The sequence below is a fragment of the Mobula birostris genome, chromosome 1 (genome assembly GCF_030028105.1).
Source record: "Mobula birostris isolate sMobBir1 chromosome 1, sMobBir1.hap1, whole genome shotgun sequence".
NCBI lineage: Eukaryota > Metazoa > Chordata > Chondrichthyes > Myliobatiformes > Myliobatidae > Mobula > Mobula birostris.
The window spans coordinates 38460979-38482297 of record NC_092370.1 but is presented as its reverse complement, the minus strand read 5'-3'; the positions used below and the strand labels follow the sequence as shown (position 1 = coordinate 38482297).

The following is a 21319-nucleotide window of genomic DNA, read 5'->3' as shown; positions in this document are numbered from 1 at the left end:
CTCTTTGTCTTCTACTATAAAACCAACTTTGGATCCAATTGATCAAGTTGCTTAAGATCCAAAGATCGCTAACCTTTTTTGACCAACTTTTCACATGTGACATTGTCAAAAATCTTGTAGTTCATGTAGATTACATCAGCTGCACTGCAATGTATTTTCTTACTTCAAGATGCTCAAATCAAGTTAGAGAGGATCTACCACCAATAAAGCCACATCCCTGATCAACACCTGATATTCCAAGTATTGTTTAATCCTGCCCTTGAAAAGTTTTTTCCATTAACTACCAGACCACTGATTATAGTCTTGCTGGCCTGTAACTGGCTTATCCCTGCTGTTCTCGAATAAATCATAATATTGAAACACAGCATAATTATCCAATGTTGTTGAAATATTGGAACATAATTTTTGATCTGCAGTATATTAATGAAACGGTTTGTTTTTAAGTAATAAATAATTATTCGCCAAGATAATTGGGATAAACCTCTCCCACACCCTCCCAAAATAAGATTCATTTCTGAAGAATGCTTTCATATATACCCTGATTATCCCTTTGTATCAGCTGGAGTGTAAGAAGAGAACCTCCATTTAAGTTGGATCCAAAAAATAACATCTGCAATGCAGCGGTTCTTGATTGCTGCAGGGAAGTGCCTAAATTTTCTATATTTGGGCCTCTGGAATGAAATTGTGATGCCACGGTAGCGTAGTGGTTAGCGCAGCACTATTACAGCTTGGGGCGCCAGGGTTTGGAGTTCAATCCCGATGTCATCTGTAAGGAGTCTGTCCATTCTCCTTGTGAAATATGGGAGTTTTCTCTGGGTGCTCTAGTTTCTGCCTGCAGTCTGAGGATCTACTGGTTAGTTGGGTAATTAGACATTGTAAAAATTGTCCTGTGCTTAAACTGGGTGGCGAGGCTGGAAGGGCTGATTCCATGCTGTATCTCAGTACATGCATACAACAAAACAGAAAATACTGTCAACGCTCAAAGGATCAGCAGCACCTGTGGAAAGAGAAAATCTGTTGAATGTTAACAGTATTATTATGTATTACAATATACTGCTGCAAAACAACAAATTTCATGATATTCTGTATACTAGTGATTCTATTCATAATGAAGAAGGTGCAGGATAGATGTATTCCAAAAACTTAAGAAATACTGAAATGGAAATATAGTACAATAGTGACTGAAAAGGGAAGTCAAAGTTAATGTAAATATAAAAGAGAGGACATACAACAGAGCAAAAATTAGCAGGAAGATGGAGGATTGGGAAGCTTTTTGAAAAAACCCTACAGAAAGCAACTAAAAGAATCATGAGGGCGGGGGAGATGAGATATGAAAGCAAGCTAGCAAACGATATCAAGGAGGATAGAAAAAGCTTTTTCAAGTATATGAAAAATAAAGGAGAAATGAGAGTGGATAAAGATTTAGGACAGCTAGAGAATGAAGCCAGAAAAATAATGGGGGACAAGGAGATGGCAGATGAACTAAATGAGTATTTTGCATTAGTCTTCACTGTAGAAGACACTAGCAGTTTGCCAGGTGTTGAAGGTGTGAGGGAAGAGAAGTAAGTGCGGTTACTATTACAAGGGAGAAGGTGCTCAAAAAGCTGAAAGACCTAAAGGTGTCTCTGCAGACTTACTGCATTTTATCACTGATGATGCCATAGCCTCGGCTATTCACTCCGTCCTCTCCCACCGTGTTTGACGCAATTGCTCCTCAAACTGGTGGATAAAGTGTCCTATTTGTGATTCAATGGCTCTCTCTGTAACTTCTTGATGGAAAGGTCCCTGTCAGTCTGAGTTTGCAGCCACATCTCAAGCTCCATCACACTGAATACTGGTGCCCCCGAGGGTTGTGTGCTCAATCTGCTGCTGTTCATGCTGCTGACTCACAACTGCACTGCCAGATTCAGCTCAAACCATTTCATCAAGTTTGCTGTCATCACGAAAGATTGATTATATGCTTCCAGAGGATTCAGTAAGGAAGGTGGTGTGGTCTTTAGAATCTTGATTCGTAAAAACTATCATCTTAAAAAACATGTATCACGTGATGTAGCTACAACAGTGGTTGGCCTCATCAACAACAATGATGAATTGGCATACAGAGAGGAGGTAGAGAAGCTTGTCAAATGGTGTGATAATAACTTGAGTCTCAATGTAGACAAACGAGATGATTATGGACTTTGCAGGTTGACCACTTTCCATTTCATGTCAATGGCTCTGCTATGGAGAGAGTGAAGAGCACACACTTCCTTGGTGTGCACATAACGGACAATCTAACCTGAAGCCACAACACCTCCTGATTAGTCAAAAAGGTACAGTAGTGTCTACACTTTCTGAGGAGATTTGAGGCATGCAAGGCTCCCTGACCCCATTGTAACAACTTTCTACAGGAGCACCATTGAGAGTGTCCTGTCTGGCTTTATCATTGTGTGCTGCAGAAACTAAGGCATCAGACCCCAAGACCCTACAGAGAATAGTTAAAGACCACTGAGAGGATCACCAGGGTCTTTCTCCCCCCACCCCCATTTATGACGTTTGTCGGGAGTGTTGTATATGAATGGCCCAAAGCATTGTTGAGGATCCCTACCACCCATCCCACAATCTCTTTGACCTACTGCTCTCAAGTGGAGGTACAGCAGCTTCAGAACTAGGACTGACAGACTGTGTAATAGCTTCTTCCCTGAAGCTGTGAAAATGAATATCCTGCCACCACTGAGGTCTCATCACTAGGACAGTGAGCTGTTTAGGTTTACTTTAATGTTTAACTGTGCTGCACACTACATGCACTTCAAATAGTATTTTATTAACTTGTTTGTAGTAATGTTTTGTTTTATGTGCTATGCGTGGTATGTTTTGGTGCACCATACTCCAGAAGAAGATCGTTTCATTTGCTTGTATGTATGTATAGTCAGATGACAGTAAAATTCAACTGAAAATATTTCTTGCTTCTCATGAGCTAATTTCCAAAATTGCATGGTTTCAGCATCCAAATTAGAGCTTAGAGTACATTAATATTGGTTTCTGACAGTACTTGAAAAGCTACCATTTTTTTCCAAGCTGTGGTGGCCTATTATAGTTCATGTGGCAAAGGCCTTCCCTTGATTTGGGCAAGAATTTCAGAAGTTTTAACCCAGTAATTTAGGCAGATTTGTGACTTGTGACTTTAGGACCTATTGTCCTTAAAGGATATACATTTGCTATGTTGCATTCGTAGCTGTTGTGCATCGTAGTGCATCAGCGTCAGGGGAGTGAATGTCTAGTGTAGAAAGTCAGGTGGTAATCAAGCAGCACACACAAAATGCTGGAGGAACTCAGCAGGCCTGGTAGCATCTATGGGGAAAAAAAGTACAGTCAACGTTTCGGGCTGAAATCCTTCTGCAGGTGTGGAGAAAAAAATTGCTGAGGAGTAGATTTGAAAGGTGGTGGGAGGGGAGAGAGAAATGCCAGGCAATAGGTGAAACTTGGATGGGGAGGGATGAAGCAAAGAGCTAGGAAGTTGATTGATGACAGAGACAGAAGGCCATGGAAAAAAGGAAAAAGTGGGGGTGGGGGGAAGAGCACCAGAGATGTTGACTGTACTTTTTTCCATAGGTGCTGCCTGGCCTGCTGAGTTCCTCCAGTGTTTTGTGTCTGTTGCTCAGATTTCCAGCATCTGCAGACTTTCTCTTGTTTGCAGTAATCAAGCAGTTTGTTTTTAGATGGCGTTGAGTGCTGTTGGACCTACATTCACCCAGCTGCATCACATGATACATGCCTTTTAAGATATTGTTTTTTCGAATCAAGATTCTAAAGACCACACCACCTTCCTTACTGAATCCTCTGGAAGCATATAATCAATCATCTTTCGTGATGATAGAAACGAAATTGCAGTTTCCAAGATTTAAATGTTTTGTGCTAAAGGACCTGCTTCTAATCTATAATATTGCTTTACTGTCATGGTAGTTATAAGCCAGTGTCAATAGGCTGTTGATCTAGAGTAGCATCACTTTCTTTCCCAAAGATGTTATTTTACTGAACTAGGAAGCTTGTTAGAAGCATTTTCCTTGTGACCACACCACCTTCCCTACTGACCCCATAATGCATGTTATAATTGATTAACTTTCAATGAAACTAATTGTGATTTCTAAAATTTAAATGTTTTAGGCACTTTGCTGAAAATGGCAGATGAATTAGAAAAGTTCCTTGAGGAACAAAGGGCCAAATTAGCACAAGATAAACTCAAGCTGGGCCAAGATCCACCATATATGGAAATGCGAGTAAGTCAATAGTTTAATAATAAAATTATGGATAGCTAAATAATTTTAATAAATGCTTGTATGAAGTTGATATTAGGCAGAACATCATTAAAATATAATAAAATTCAAGGCATATGTTTGTTTAGTTGGGTAGTTGATAACTGTGCCTTAATAATTTATTGTTATTTAATTGAAACATGGGCAAGTAATGCGTTTAAGATTGTTCTTGATCCTTCACATTTATTTTCCTTTTTGAAGAAATTTGCATTAAAGTGAAAAATTCCAAGGTAGATGGTTCAGAAACATTTTTTAAAATACTGTTTTCATGGATGGTGGGCATATCAGTTAACACTTAAACTTAACTTTCTGAGAAAGAAACAATGTAAATAGCTTAAATTCTGAAGCAATTTTGAAAGAAACATTATGTACAATGAAGTCTACAATGCTTATCAATGCTGTTCAATATCAATGTCAAGAAAACTTTCCATTGTTTTGTGAAAATTGAGTGAATAGGGCAATAATGGATTCCAGAGATTATGGCTCTAGCTAGACTAGAGCTAAGGTGCACAAGAAGGCATTTACAGTGGGATTATAATGGAATCTGGGTACTTGCCTATCACTGAAACAGAGACAACGTAATTGAGAAAAGGAGGAGTGGAAATAAGCTGTGTGAAGTTGAGAGGAGGTTGGAAATTGGCAGCAAAAGTGATTAAATCTTTTAGTGTGGTATAATATCACCAATAGATTCTGCAACCTATTAGTAAAAGTGGTGAGCAAGGGGATTTGAGTAGGACTGAAGTAAATAATCTATGGTTCTGTTGTAACATTTGTTTTTGTTGAGTGTATAAATAGTTGCTATGAAATATCTAATGTAAAAATGTTTCTTTTCTACCAAGTTCTTTCTGGTAGTTATTAGCACTTGGGATGATCTGAACAGTGCTATCTTACCAACCATATGTTTATCCTGTTTCTTCATAAATTGTTCAGTATTTCCTGTTCTTACCATTGGAATTTAGAACAAACTGAAACTATTAAGTTAATAATATTAAGTTGAACAATAGAAAAATATGTACGTCACAATAAAATATGTATTGACTTAATATTATTAACAGCAGAAACTGATTTAAGTACACAGCATGTTCGGTGGCAATTGTGAGGAGAGAAACGGTTAATGTTTAGGCTGAGAACTGGATCTTCTGTTTATTGCCTGCTTTATCAATATGACTTGAAGGATTCAGTCAATGCCAAATAATGAAGCATGACCTCCTAAATACTTTTCTAAAATTACATGTTACTTTTTTCCAGTCTTTATCTATTTTCTCTTGGATTACAGTTCTACTCCATCAGTTGTAATAAAGGCTTGAGCCAAAATGCAACTGCTCACTAATTCTATGTACATGTCAGTGTGTTCCATGTTTCTTCTTCTGGACACTGCTGTGTGTACGTACAGGACATGCTGAAACATGTGAACACATCTGACTATAGGCTTCACTCCTGGACTTACCACTGAGTCTAAGAGTGTTCTGGGATGAATTAAGGAACTGGATATACAGGAGTTTGTACCTAGTCAGTTTCAAGTTTCAAAGTTCAAAATAGTTAATATCAAAGTATGTGTACTATATACAGCCACAAAACAGCTGAACTCAATAGAACTAATTTTTTTTAAAAAACTGCCAAACACCCAATGTCTGGGGGAAAAAAGAACAAATCATGCAAACAAGAAAAAGTAAACAATAACACTCAGAACTAAAGTTCATGGAAGTGAGTGCGCAGCCATGAAGCGAGATCATTGCTGCATCCCGTCCAAGAGCTCATTATTTGCAAGCCACAGCCTCAGTTCAGCACCCAGATGAGTAAAAGTTGCAGAACAGTGAGCTGAACAAAGGCCCATCCCTCGCCCCAGGCCCTGACACCCTGACTTTGTCAATCTGGCCTGACACTTAAATTGGCCAAATGTCAGCTTGTTCCTTGCTCCTGGACTCGGGGCTCCTACTACTTCAGTTCAGCCCTGTCCACTCCAACAATGGCCAAACATCGTCTCATTCTCAGGCCTGGGCCTTGCTGCCTAAATTCAGCCCGTAACCAACCCTTTCAATCTGGCCAGACTCTTAAATTGGCCAAACGTGGGTTCATTTCCCATTCTAAGCCCTGGGCCTTGCCACTTTGATTTGACTCCAATTCCACTCCAGTAATGGCCAAGCATCGGCTTGACTTGTTCCAACTTGCGTTTAATCTTTTTCATTTTGAAAGTTATTAGTCAAATTTCAGGTTTTAAGCTTGTTTTATTTGCAAATTCTTAAAATTTTAGAAGATTTTTGAAGTTGTTCAAAAGTGAATTTACTTTGTATTTTTTTATCTTTATTTTCTTTACACCTGAGGCACAAGGATTTGGGAGTCCTTGTGCAGGTTAACTTGCTGGTTGAGTTGGTGGTGACGAAGGCAAATGCAATGTTAGCATTCATTTTGAGAGGACTAGAATATAAAAGTAATCTTATAATGTTAAGGCTTTAAAAGGCACTGGTGAGCCCTCAGTTGGAGAATTGTAAGCAGTTTCGGTCCCCTTATTTAAGAAGGGATGTGCTGACATTGGAGGGGATTCAAAGGAAGTTCATAAAAATGATTCCAAGATTGAAAGGCTCATCATATGAGGAGTGTTTGATGGCTCTGGGCCTGTACTCCATGGAATTCAGAATGATGGGCGGGTTGGGGGGGGATCTCATTGAAGCCAATCAAATGTTGAAAGGCCTCACTAGAGTGAATGTGGAAAGGATGTTTCCTATGGTGGGAGTACCTAAGACCAGAGGACATGGCCTCAAAATAGAGGGGCATCCTTTTAGAACGGAGTTGAAGTGGTAATTTTTTTAGCTGGAGCATGGTGAATCCGTGAAATTCGTTGCAGCTGTGAAGGCCAAGTCTTTATGTATATTTATGGGAAAAGGTTGATAGACTCTTGATTAGTTGGCATGAAGGGATTTAGGGGAAGGCAGAAGATGGGCTGAGAAGAAAAATGGATCAGCCATGGTGAAATGGCAGAGCAAACTTGATGGGCCAAGTGGCCTAATTCTGCTCCAATATCTATGGTATTACTGTCTACATTTAGTCATAGTCATACTTTATTAATCCTGGGGGAAATTGGTTTTCGTTACAGTTGCTCCATAAATAATAAATAGTAATAGAACCATAAATAGTTAAATAGTAATATGTAAATTATGCCAGTAAATTATGAAGTAAGTCCAGGACCGGCCTATTGGCTCAGGGTGTCTGACCCTCTAAGGGAGGAGTTGTAAAGTTTGATGGCCACAGGCAGGAATGACTTCCTATGACGCTCTGTGTTGCATCTCGGTGGAATGAGTCTCTGGCTGAATGTACTCCTGTGCCCACCCAGTACATTATGTAGTGGATGGGAGACATTGACCAAGACGGCATGCAACTTAGACAGCATCCTCTTTTCAGACACCACCGTGAGAGAGTCCAGTTCCACCCCCACAACATCACTGGCCTTAGAATAAGTTTGTTGATTCTGTTGGTGTCTGCCACCCTCAGCCTGCTGCTCCAGCACACAACAGCAAACATGATAGCACTGGCCACCACAGACTCGTAGAACATCCTCAGCATCATCCGGCAGATGTTAAAGGACCTCAGTCTCCTCAGGAAATAGAGACGGCTCTGACCCTTCTTGTAGACAGCCTCAGTGTTCTTTGACCATTCCAGTTTATTGTCTATTTATATCCCCAGGTATTTGTAGTCCTCCACCATGTCCACACTGACCCCCTGGATGGAAACAGGGGTCACCGGTATCTTAGCTCTCCTCAGGTCTACCACCATCTCCTTAGTCTTTTTCACATTAAGCTGCAGATAATTCTGTTCACACCATGTGACAAAATTTCCTACCGTAGCCCTGTACTCAGCCTCATCTCCCTTGCTGATGCATCCAACAATGGCAGGGTCATCCGAAAACTTCTGAAGATGACAAGGCTCTGTGCAGTAGTTGAAGTCCGATTACGTTGTTTACTCCGTTTACTTGGATTTTCGGAAGGCCTTTGACAAGGTGCCACCCATGGCTGCTTAACGAGATAAGAGCCCATGGTCATAGAACTCTACAGCACAGAAACAGACCCTTCAGCCCAACTAGTCTGTGCCAAACCATTAATCTGTCTAATTCTGTAGACATGCACCCGCCCCATAGCACTCCATACCCTTCCATTCCATGTACCTATCCAAATATTTCTTAGTTGTGGAAATTGACATTGCAATCACTACTTGCACTGGCAGTTCATTCCACAGTCTCGCCTCACTCTGAAGAAGTTGGCCTTTATGTTCCCCTTCAACATATCACCTTTACCCTTAACTCATGGCCTCTAGCTGTAGTCTCACCAAATCTCAGTGGAAAAATCTGCTTCCATTTACTCGATACCACTCATAATTTTGCATATCTGTATTTCCTCGCGATCTTCTATGCTCTAGGGAATAAAGCCTAATCTTTTCACTCTTTCCCTATAACTCAGCTCCTCAAGTCCCGACAACATAATTATAAATTTTCTCTGTACTTTTTCAGACTTATTGATATCTTTCCTGTAGGTATGTGGCCAAAGCTGCACACAATACTCCATATTAGGCCTCACCAACATCTTGTACAATTTTGGTATGACATTCCAACTCCTGAACTTAATACATTAATTTATGAAGTCCGGTGTGCCAAAAGCTTTCTTTACAACCCTATCTACCTGTTACATCGCTTTCAAGGAATCTGTATTCCCAGATCTCTCTTTTCTTCCACACTCCTCAGTGCCCTACCACTCACCATGTAAGACCTCTCCTGGTTGGTTCTCTCAAAATGCAACACCTCACACTTGTTTGCATTAATTTCCATCTGTCATTTTTCAGGGAATTTTTCTAGCTTGTCCAGCTCCTACTGCAAGCTTTGAATGTCTCCTTTGCTATCCACTACATCCCAATCTTGGTGTCGAATTTGTTGTTCTAGTTCACCATATTATCATCCAGGTCGTTGTTATAGATGGCAAACAACAATGGACCCAGCACCATTCCCTGCGGTACACCATTAGTCACAGGCGTCCAGTCAGAGAGGCAACTATCTGTTACCCCTCTCTTGTCTTCTCCCACAAATCCAATGTCTAATCCAATTTGCTACCTCATCATGAATGCCAAGCGATTGAACCTTCTTAACTAATTTTCCATGTAGGACCTTGTCAAAGGCCTTGCTAAAGTTCATTTCAACAATATCTACTGCCTTGCCTTCATCAACTTTCCTGGTAATTTCCTCGGAAAACTCTATAAGATTGGTTAGACGTGACTTATCTTGCACAATGTCATGTTGGCTATCCCTAACAGAAATAAGAGAAAATCTGCACGTGCTAGAAATTCAAGCAACACACACAATGCTGGAAAAACTCAGCAGGCCAGGCAGCGTCTATGGAAAAGAGTACAGTTGACGTTTTGCATCAACACCCTTCAGCAGGACTGGAGAAAAAGAGATGAGGAGTCAGAGTTAGTCCGGGGGGGGGGGTGGGAGGTCGGGTGTGGAGGGAGAAACACAAGGTGATCGGTGAAACGGGGAGGGGTGAAGTAAAGAGTTGGGAAGTTGATTGGTGAAAGAGTTACAGGGCTGGAGAAGGGGAATCTAATAGAAGGCTATGGAAGAAAGAAAAGGGGGAGAAGCACCAGAGGGAGGCGATGGGCAGGCAAGGAGAGAGGGAAGAGAGGCTGGGAGGTGGTGAAGTGGGAGAGTGGGCATTACCAGAAGTTTGAGAAATAGATGTTCATGCCATCAGATTGGAGGCTGCCCAGTTGAAACATAAGGTGTTGTTCCTGCAACCTCAGTGTGGCCTCAGGTGGCCGTAGAGGACGCTATGGATGGACATGTTGCGATGGGATGTGGAATTAAAATGGGTGCCCACTGGGAGTTCCTGATTTTTCTGGTGGATGGAGCGTAGGTGCTCAGTCGAAGCAAGTAGCTGAAGAAGTGAGCGGAAGAATTCGGGTCGAAAAAGTCGTTTTTTTTTTTTAAAAACTGCTCGGGGAGAAGGGTCTGCACTGCGCAGGCGCGTGACGTAGCGCGCCAAGGTTTAAAAAGGGAAAATTTCAATGGTTCTTGTTTCAGTCGAAGCAAGTAGCTGAAGAAGTGAGCGGAAGGATTCGGGTCGAAAAAGTCGTTTTTTTTTTTTTTAAAAACTGCTCGGGGAGAAGGGTCTGCACTGTGCAGGCGCATGACGTAGCGCGCCAAGGTTTAAAAAGCAGACCACCATATACAGCGGCCATCGTTGTAGCGGCCATCGTCGGAGTGGACTGAGTCAGAGTGGGGCGGCTTTGGCTCAAACAGGCTTCGGCGAGAACAGGTAGAGGCCAGGGTAGGTCCTGGTAAGTTTTTTGTTCAGATTGTCTAGCGTAGAGAGAATGCCAGGCAGGATGTTGGAATTCTCCTCTTGCAGGATGTGGGAAGTCAGGGAGCCCTCCGGTGTCCCTGACGACGACACCTGCAGGAAGTGCATCCAGCTGCAGCTCCTAACAAACCGCGTTAGGGAACTGGAGCAGGAGGTGGATGACCTGAGGATCATTTGGGAGAATGAGGAGATTATAGATCGTAGCTACAGGGAGGTAGTTACGCCAAAGGAGCAGAGAACAGGAAATTGGGTCACTGTCAGGCGAGGGAAGAGGAAAGGGCAGGTAGAGCAGGGTTCCCCCTTGGCCATTCCCCTCAACAACAAGTATACCGCATTGGATACTGTTGCGGGGGATGACTTACCTGGGACTAGCTGCAGTAGCCGGATCTCTGGCACTGGGCCTGGCTCTGCAGTGCAGAAGGGCGGGGGGGAAAAGAGGAGAGCGGTAGTGATAGGGGACTCAATAGTTAGAGGTGCAGATAGGAGGTTCTGTGGTCGTGACAGAGAATCCAGGATGGTTTGTTGCCTCCCAGGTGCCAGGGTCAAGGATGTCTCTGATCGATTGCATGACATTCTGAAGTGGGAGGGTGATCAGCCAGATGTCGTGGTGCATATCGGTACCAATGACATAGCAAGGAAGAGTGAGGAGGTCCTGAAGAATGAGTATAGAGAGCTTGGTAGGAAGTTGAAAAGCAGGACCTCGAGGGTGGTAATCTCAGGATTGGTACCTGTGCTATGTGCCAGTGAGGGTAGGAATAGGATGCTCTGGAGGATGAACAAGTGGCTGAGGAACTGGTGTAGGGAGTAGGGTTTCAGATTTCAGGATAATTGGGACCTCTTCTGGGGCAGGTGGAACCTGTACAAGAGAGACGGGTTACACTTGAACTACAGGGGGACCAATATCCTTTCAGGGAGGTTTGTTAATGCTATTGAGGGGGCTTTAAACTAGATTTGCAGGGAGATGGGAACCACAATACCAGAGCTGACAGTGTGGCTGGGGTGAAAATAAATGATGTTAAAAGTTCAAGCAAATCCACTAATAGAAAGGTTGTGAGTGGTGGTAAAAATCTTCTGAGGTGTATATATTTCAATGCTAGGAGTATTGTGGGGAAGGCGGATGAGTTGAGGGCGTGGATTGACACGTGGGATTATGACGTTGTAGCAATTAGTGAAACTTGGCTACAGGAGGGGCAGGACTGGCAGCTTAATATTTCAGGGTTCCGATGTTTCAGATGTGATCGAGGCAGAGGAATGAAAGGTGGGGGAGTGGCATTGCTTGTTAGGGAAAATATTACAGCAGTGCTCAGGCAGGACAGATTAGAGGGCTTGTCTACTGAGTCCTTGTGGGTGGAGCTGAGAAACAGGAAAGGTATGGCCACATTAGTAGGATTGTATTACAGACCACCCAATAGTCAAAGAGAATTGGAAGTACAAATCTGCAGAGAGATAGCAGGCAACTGCAGGAAACATAAAGTTGTGGTGGTAGGGGATTTTAATTTTCCATATATTGATTGGGTCTCCCATACTGTTAGGGGTCCAGATGGTTTAGAGTTTGTAAAATGTGTTCAGGAAAGTTTTCTAAATCAATATATGGAGGGACCAACTAGAGGGGATGCAATAGTGGATCTCCTGTTAGGAAACGAGTTAGGACAAGTGAGAGAAGTCTGTGTAGGGGAGCACTTTGGTTCCAGTGATCATAACACCATTAGTTTCAACTTGATCATGGACAAGGATAGATCTGGTCCTAGGGTTGAGGTTCTTAACTGGAAGAAGGCCAAATTTGAAGAAATGAGAAAGGATCCAAAAAGCGTGGATTGGGACAGGTTGTTCTCTGGCATGGATATGATCGGTAGGTGGGAAGCCTTGAAAGCAGAAATTTTGAGAGTGCAGAATTTGTATGTTCCTGTCAGGATTAAAGGCAAGGTGAATAGGAATAAGGAACCCTGGTTCTCAAGGGATATTGCAACTCTGATAAAGAAGAAGAGGGAATTGTATGACGTGTATAGGAAGCAGGGAGTAAATAAGGTGCTTGAGGAGTATAAGAAGTGCAAGAAAATACTTAAGAAAGAAATCAGGAGGGCTAAAAGAAGACATGAGGTTGCCTTGGCAGTCAAAGTGAAGGATAATCCAAAAAGCTTTTAAAGGTACATTAAGAGCAAAAGGATTGTAAAGGAATAAAATTGATCCTCTTGAAGATCAGAGTGGTCGGCTATGTGCGGAACCAAAGGAAATGGGGGAGATCTTAAATAGGTTTTTTGCGTCTGTGTTTACTAAGGAAACTGGTATGAAGTCTATGGAATTAAGGGAAACAAGTAGTGAGATCATGGAAACTGTACAGATCGAAAAGGAGGAGGTCCTTGCTGTCTTGAGGAAAATTAAAGTGGATAAATCCCCGGGACCTGACAGGGTGTTCCCTCGGACCTTGAAGGAGACTAGTGTTGAAATTGCAGGGGCCCTGGCTGAAATATTTAAAATGTCGCTGTCTACAGGTGAGGTGCTGGGGGATTGGAGACTGGCTCATGTTGTTCCGTTGTTTAAAAAAGGATCGAAAAGTAATCCGGGAAATTATAGGCCAGTAAGTTTAACGTCGGTAGTAGGTAAGTTATTGGAGGGATTACTAAGAGACAGAATCTACAAGCATTTGGATAGACTGGGACTTATTAGGGAGAGTCAACATGGCTTTGTGCGTGGTAGGTTATGTTTGACCTATCTATTGGAGTTTTTTGAGGTGGTTACCAGGAAAGTGGATGAAGGGAAGGCAGTGGATATTGTCTACATGGACTTCAGTAATGCCTTTGACAAGGTCCCTCATGGGAGGTTAGTTAGGAAAATTCAGTCGCTAGGTATACATGGAGAGGTGGTAAATTGGATTAGACATTGGCTTGATGGAAGAAGCCAGAGAGTGGTGGTAGAGAATTGCTTCTCTGAGCGGAGGCCTGTGACTAGTGGTGTGCTACAGGGATCAGTGCTGGGTCCATTGTTATTTGTCATCTATATCAATGATCTGGATGATAATGTGGTAAATTGGATCAGCAAGTTTGCTGATGATACAAAGATTGGAGGTGTAGTAGACAGTGAGGAAGGTTTTCAGAGCCTGCAGAGGGACTTGGACCAGCTGGAAAAATGGCAGATGGAGTTTAATACTGACAAGTGTGAGGTATTACACGTTGGAAGGACAAACCAACGTAGAACATACAGGGTTAATGGTAAGGCACTGAGGAGTGCAGTGGAACAGAGGGATCTGGGAATACAGATACAAAATTCCCTAAAAGTGTCGTCACAGGTAGTTAGGGTAGTAAAGAGAGCTTTTGGTACATTGGCCTTTATTAATCAAAGTATTGAGTATAATGATGAGGTTGTATAAGGCATTGGTGAGGCCGAATCTGGAGTATTGTGTTCAATTTTGGTCACCAAATTACAGGAAGGATATAAATAAGGTTGAAAGAGTGCAGAGAAGGTTTACAAGGATGGTGCCGGGACTTGAGAAACTCAGTTACAGAGAAAGATTGAATAGGTTGGGACTTTATTCCCTGGAGCGTAGAAGAATGAGGGGAGATTTGATAGAGGTATATAAAATTATGATGGGTATAGATAGAGTGAATGCAAGCAGGCTTTTTCCACTGAGGCAAGGGGAGAAAAAAAACCAGAGGACATGGGTTTAGGGTGAGGGGGGGAAAGTTTAAAGGGAACATTAGTGGGGGCTTCTTCACACAGAGAGTAGTGAGAGTGTAGTGGGAGTATGGAATGAGCTGCCAGACGAGGTGGTAAATGCGGGTTCTTTTTTAACATTTAAGAATAAATTGGACAGATACATGGATGGGAGGTGTATGGAGGGATATGGTCCGTGTGCAGGTCAGTGGGACTAGGCAGAAAATGGTTCGGCACAGCCAAGAAGGGCCAAAAGGCCTGTTTCTGTGCTGTAGTTTCTGTGGTTTCTATGGTTTAAGTGGTCTCCCAATCTATGTTGGGTCTCATTGATATACAAGAGGCCACACCAGGAGCAAGCACTGCATACAGTGTATGACCCCAACAGATTCACAGGTGAAGTGTTGCCTCACCTGGAAGGGCTGTTTGGGGCCCTGAATGGTAGTAAGGGAGAAGGTGCAGGGGCAGGTGTTGCACTTGTTCCACTTGCAAGGATAAGTGCTGGGAGGGAGAGGAGTGTGGAGGGATGAATGGACAAAGGAGTTGCATAGGGAATGATCCCTGTGGAAAGAAGAAAGTGTTGGGGGGGTGGGGGCGGAGGAATGATGTGGTTGGTGGTGGGATCTTGTTGGAGTAGCAGAGAATTATGTGCTGTGGGGTGATAGATGAGGACACGAGGAACTCTATCCCTGGTCAGGTGGCAGAAGGATGGGGTGAGGGCAGACATGCGCGAAATGGAAGAGATGTGGTTGAGGGCAGCATTGATGGTGGAGGGAGGGAAACCCCTTTCTCTCAAGAAGGAGGACATCTCCTTCTTTCTGGAATGCAAAGTTTCATCCTGAGAGCAGATGCGGCAGAGATGGAGGAATTGAAAGAAGGTGATGGCATTATTACAATTAACAGGGTGGGAAGGGTGTAGTCCAGGTAGCTGTGAGAGTCAGTGAGGTTATAATAGAAGTCAGTGGATAAGTTGTCTCCAAGACAGAAATATAGAGAAAAGTGAGCGAGCTGTCAGAAATGGAGCAGGTAAATTTGAGGGCAGGGTGGATGTTGGAGGCAAAGTTGATGAAGTCGATGAGTTTGGCATGGATGCAGGAAGCAGCACCAATGCAGTCGTTGATATAGCAGAGGAAAATTGGGGGACTGACACCAGTGTAAGCTTGAAACATAGACTGTTCCATGTAGCTGACAAAAAGGCAAGCATAACTTGGACCCATGCGAGCACCCATGGCTACAGCTTTTATTTGAAGAAAGTGGGAGTAGCCAGTAGAGAAATTATTTAGAGTGAAGATGAGTTCCGCTAAGCAGAGGAACTGGTTGAGTCTGGGCACCAGAAGGAAATGGAGAGCTTTGAGACCTTCCTGGTGGGGTATGGAGGTGAATAGGGACTGGACATCCATGGTAAAAATAAGATGCTCGAGGCCAGGGAACTTGAAATCATTGGGAAGACCAAGAGCATGTGAAGTGTCATGGATGTAGGTAGGAATGGACTGAACCGGCGGGGGCGGGGGGGGGGGGATAAAACTGAGTCGAGATATGCAGATCTGAGTTCAGTGGGGCAGGAACAAGCTGAAACAATGGGTCTTCCTGGACAGGCAGGATTGTTTATCTTGGGTAGGAGATAGAAATGGGGGGTGCGGGAACTTTGAGGTTGAATTCATGGGTGAGTCTATGACCAGAGAGTGCAGCCTGAGAGTAGGGCGACGTCCATTTAGATGAAGAGAAATTTCATTAGAGGTTAGTGAATCTGTGGAATTCATTGCCGTAGACAACTGTGGAGGCCAAATTATTGAGTATATTTAAAGTGGAGGTTGCTAGGTTCTTGATTAGTCACGGTGCCAAAGGTTATGGGTAGAAGGCACGGTAATGGGATTGAGGGGGATAATAATCAGCCACGATTGGATGGCAGAGCAGACTCACTAGGCTGACTGGCCTAATTCTGCTCCTATGTCTTATTGTCTTAAGCCCTTGTGGCCTAATTTGATAAGTGTTTCTTTCTTTCAATATTATACCATTGAATTTTTTTTTTGTTCCCCAGATATTGATCATTTCCAGCTTGATTGAGCTACTTTATTCCAAAAATTAGATTGGGCATCTGTGCATTTGGTAATATAAATGAGGTAATAGCAGTGATGATTGCTATTACTGACTCCTGGTACAATGGATCTTCATGTCACAGTGTTGAATTGGGTTACCTGTTCTTGTCTTTTACTGTTATGACCTTCAACTCATTCTCTTCCCTTGCAATACGCACAAAATGCTGGAGGAACTCACTGGGCCAGGCAACATCTATAGAAAAAAGTAAACAGTTGATGTTTTGGGCCGAGGCCTTTTTTGTGTTTGTCATTCGTTTCTCTTAATGTTCCTGAACCCTTTGATCTTCTCAATCGACCAATGTACCAAATAAATGCTCCATTTTTGTTTCCTCCATCCCCCAACCACTTCCCCAATTGATAACCTCAGATGCACATTAGTTCAAGTGCCACTCTGTCTCCCCTATGTGCTTCCATGACAGGCCACTGTCAAATTCCTCTGAACATCCCTTAGCCTTGCCATTTCAATGAAAATATGCAATGCCTATTTAGCTTCTTTTCATAGGACATTTATGATATCTGTGGCAACACTTTTCCAGCACACATTTTTTGGGTGCATGCGCTTGTACTTTTAGTCCCGGTTGTGTACATGGTAAAGTAAAACAATGATTGTTGATTACAGAACTGGTAATTTTTTAACATAAATATGCCAGTTTTATTATGCTAATTTTAGAAAATGCCAAAAATAGCACTGGGTTTTGAAGATAATTATTTCACCTATTTGTGGTCACTTAACATTTAAATGTTGTAGTTGCTTATGCCTCTGAAACGTGGCTACACCTGTGAAATGCAAAAACATGCATGTTTATCTTTTTAAAGTTGTACTTCAAGAGCAAATAAACCTCTGGAGAAAATAGATTGGAAAGGAAGGTTGGCTGGAGAAGTTGCATTGAAATGGACAAGAAGGCAACATTAAGAGATGAGTTAAGGGGATTTAGTCAATTCTTAGCATATTCTGAGTGGCTGTTCTAGTGACTAACTAACTATGTAGCTTGTAAGTAAATTTTACTATGTGATTACGACTTGTTTCTTTGATAGAGACAGTTTGAGGTACTTACAGTTCATAATCTTATAACTTCATTCATCCCCAATTCCCTCTCCCAGACAAAATCTTCAGAACCACTTGGTGCCACCAATCAAGCAGTTGACTCAACAGCCAATGGAAATAACCTCCCAATTATTCAGCCTACAAAACAATATCCACATACCGATAGATCTAAAGGTATGTTGATAGCACCCAATAGATAGGTCTACTGTTCCTATTATGCTCAGTACCTTTTTGTGTTGGATTGGTTTATTTTAAATAGGAGGATCAAATGTCCCTTGTCTTTGGTTAATGATACATCTGTTTTATGCACAAATTGTGAAGATTTACTATTTGAAAGTCAGCTTGTTTAATTCTTATGCATGATTACGTAGAATTAGATTAAAATTACAGCACAGAAACAATATTTGACTCAACTAAAACACGTTAGAGGATGTTCCCCACATTTCAAATGGTTTATGTCTATGTGCGTTTATTTTATTTACATTTCTCAAATCCACCCATAATGTTATGTCATACCAGATAACTTAAAATCAATATTGTATGCAGGCTAATTTGCTCTGACATATCATTAATTTTTAGAAGTTATTTATTTCAAAAACTTCTATTTTTAGAAGAAAACTATGGGTTAAGCCTGCCACTTGGATTAGAATATGATCAAAAGAAGCAGAAATTGAAGGAAGAACTTCGACAAGACTACAGACGCTATATGGCTGAGGTAGAGCCCTGCAACGAATGATTATGTCAGTGCCAATGTGTAACTAGTTATTTTCTCCTCTCCATCTGTTCTGAAAGCCTAATCATTCCTGCTTTTTTGTGGGCACTATTATTTTTCCCTTTCCCATTTTAGAAACTAGATATGAAGTGTTACAGTGTTATTTACTTGGGTGCATGTGGGGAACAAGGAAGAAATTCACAGCTATGTTTGTTATCTCCTTGTCCATCTGCATGTGCATTCTATCAGTAAATACTGGACTTCTAGAGTAGGAATTCTTTTTTTTCTTTTTCACTGTCTTTCTCAGAATGACATCAATTGATAGTATAGAATCTCAAATCTTCCATCATTTACCATTGAGCCAATAGATTTCAAAAGATGCATTTAATGTCAGAGAAAGTATACAATATACATCATGAAATTCTTTTTCTTCCCAGAAATCCACAAAAACAGAGGAGTGCCCCAAAGAATGAACAACAGTTAAAACGTTAGATCCCCAAAGCACCATCCAACTCCCCCTCCCATGCACAAGCAGCAGCAAGGCAACGACCTCCCCACCCCCACCAGCAAAGAGGGGAGGCATAACAAACAGCTTGCTGATTTATGATGTTAAAAGTCTGTTGCGCCGCTTTTTTCAAGCTCTGCACCCGGAGAGTCGGCACCAAAAATGCGCAGCTGTCCAGGCACACAACCCCCAGCAGCTAACCCGTTGCTCCCGATGTTCTGTGTTTTCCCACAATACTTCAGTCAGGGGCACCAGCCTAGAATCAGCACATCACCACAGCCACGAAATCCCGGAATCCTGAAGGTGTGCTTATCTTCCAGGCCGCACCCTTATCAAGCGGCTGGTCGTGAGGCCCAGAGAGTGGGTCTCATTCCCTCAAAGAATCGAAGTCAGAGTGTAACTCCAGGTCAGGGTCTTCAAAAGAACCTCCCACACCCTGAAAAGGGAAAAAAAAAGATATCAGAGATAGAAATAAAGCTGTTTCCAAAGATGCAAGCAAAGGAGTTGCAGTTTAGCGCCATCTTAACTTCGCATTGCCTTCGTTGACAGAATATACAGTATTCTTAATATTCAGTGCTAAATGTTTATGTTTTCATATTTTCCTTACAACGGAAGGAGGCCATTTGGTAATTGAGTCTATACTGGCAATTAGAGCAATTACATCAGTCTTTTCTCCCCCTCCTTTTTTTTTCCTGATAATCAATCCTCACATGCTCATCAATTCTGGCTACCCAAGAATACTGGACAGAATTTACAGTGACTAATTAATTTTCCAACTGATACATCTTTGTAATATGAGAGGAAATTGGAGTACCTAGTGGGGCGTGGGGAAAGAGGGAGAGTCTATGTTGTCAAAGTGAGAATGTGCAGTCTCCATACACATGGCACCCTAAATCTTGTGAGTCAGCAGCTCTACAAAAATAAGGTGGTGCTGGATGAGAGTGCAGTTTACATTATACTAGACCATAGCTCTCTTGATGTTCTGCTTTTGTACTTTCATGTTGGTACTAGTTGCATAGACGCTTCCAGATCCTGTAATGCTACTTGAACTTAATTAAGTGCTGTTAAATGTAACAGAGCTAGGTAGATAAGACGGAGGAAAAGAGTCATGATTTGAAAGAAGAACTGACATAGTTGACAAGGTGAACGAAATGCAAAAGACAGAAGTGGTAATGGGAAAGAACAAAAATATAGGAGAGTGACAATGCCATCTATTTGAGATTTTTTTTAGTTTAACTTTAGAGATAATAATATTTGTAGCTCCAGGTCTGCATGGAGTCCTAAAAACATTAGGAATCAATGGCTGAATTGTGTATTCAAAGAAGCGAATTTTATTGCTTTAAAATTATTGATTCTAGGTCTTTGCTATTGCAGAAAAATTCTAGGATTGAAAGGGAGTTGCAGCCAACAGTTGAAAACCTTTCACTTCCCATTTCTGACAGAAAATCAGCAAAGGTAAGTTTTTAGAGCAAGTTTGTTTAACTTCGTAACTAAATAAATAGATTAAATGAAAATTTCTTTGACACTAGTTAATACGCCTGAGTTGAAAGTGAGAAGGTTATCAGTTAAACAGTTGTTAGCATGGATGAAATAGATATACAAGTATTATATCATCTTCCAAAAATTGCCTGCAACCCTCAGTTCACCTAACGCTATTTCTGGTAACTTTGCCGATGCTATCAGTCCTCCATGACTTGAATTTGAAATTCTTATATATTTGTTTCAGATGCTTTCTTTGCTATCTAATGACTTGGGCTATATTATTTTTATCTTTTTTTTCTTTCTGACTGTGCTGTTAGTAATATGTGTTGCGGTTTGGCCCCGGAGGAAATCTGTTTTGTTGGGCTATATTCATGTATGGTTGAATGATTATTAAACGAACTTGAAACCCATTGCCACATTGAAGATCAATACCTAATTAAGCATCTAATAAATTCTGGACATAAACTGACTCCAATAATTTCAGTTAATCTCAAATAAAAACTAAAAGTGATGGATATGCTCAGCAGGGTAGCCCACATCTGTGGGAAGAGATGAGGTGAAACTGAGGTAATCGTGAAGATAAACTTTAGTCAGGGCACGGAGTATTAGAATTGTGACCTTATGTTGCAGTTGTGTAAATTGGTGAGGCTGCACTTGGGGTACTGTGTACAGTTTTGCTCACCTTGTATAGAAAAGATGTGGTTAAACTTGAAAGAGTGCAGAAAAGATTTGAGGATGTAGCCAGAATTCGAGAACCTGAGTTATAGGGAGAGGTTGGCAAAGCTTGGTAGTTGTTACTTGGAATATAAGGGAATGATGAGTGACCTTATAGAAATGTTTAAAATTATGAGAAGCATAGATAAAACGATAACAGCTAAGTGGTCCCACAACCAACGAATCAGATCTAAGCTCTGTAGTCCTGCCACATCCATCCGTGAATGGTGGTGGACAGACAAACAACTCACTGGAGGAGGAGGCTCCACAAATATCCCCATCCTCTGATAGAGAGCCCACCACACCTGTGCAAAAGATAAGGCTGAGGCATTTGAAACAATCTTCAGTCAGATGTGCCGAGTAGATAATCCAGCTCAGACACCTCCAGAAAAACCCAGCATCCCAGATGTCAGTATGCAGCCAATCTGATTCACTGCACGTGGTATCAAGAAACGACTGAAAGCACTGGATACTGCGAAGGCTAAGG

General features: G+C 41.9%; 1 protein-coding gene across 13 annotated transcripts in view; it reads left to right on the top strand.

The window, feature by feature from the left end:
* Nucleotides 1–21319, top strand: part of LOC140195593 (centrosome and spindle pole-associated protein 1) — a 181605-nt gene that overhangs the window by 1350 nt on the left and 158936 nt on the right. For 10 of the 13 annotated variants that reach the window (XR_011885525.1, XR_011885527.1, XR_011885528.1 and 7 more), the window contains exons 2-5: nt 4144–4256; nt 17476–17593; nt 18031–18134; nt 20011–20091. Coding sequence is in view for 9 of the 13 variants with exons in the window: in XM_072254248.1 (XP_072110349.1) it covers nt 4144–4256; nt 17476–17593; nt 18031–18134; nt 20011–20091 (416 nt within the window). In the remaining 4 variants the exon portion in view is untranslated. Of the gene's footprint in view, nt 1–4143; nt 4257–17475; nt 17594–18030; nt 18160–20010; nt 20092–21319 lie in introns of those variants that run through there. The other 3 variants (XM_072254276.1, XM_072254294.1, XM_072254286.1) reach the window with 3 other exon arrangements.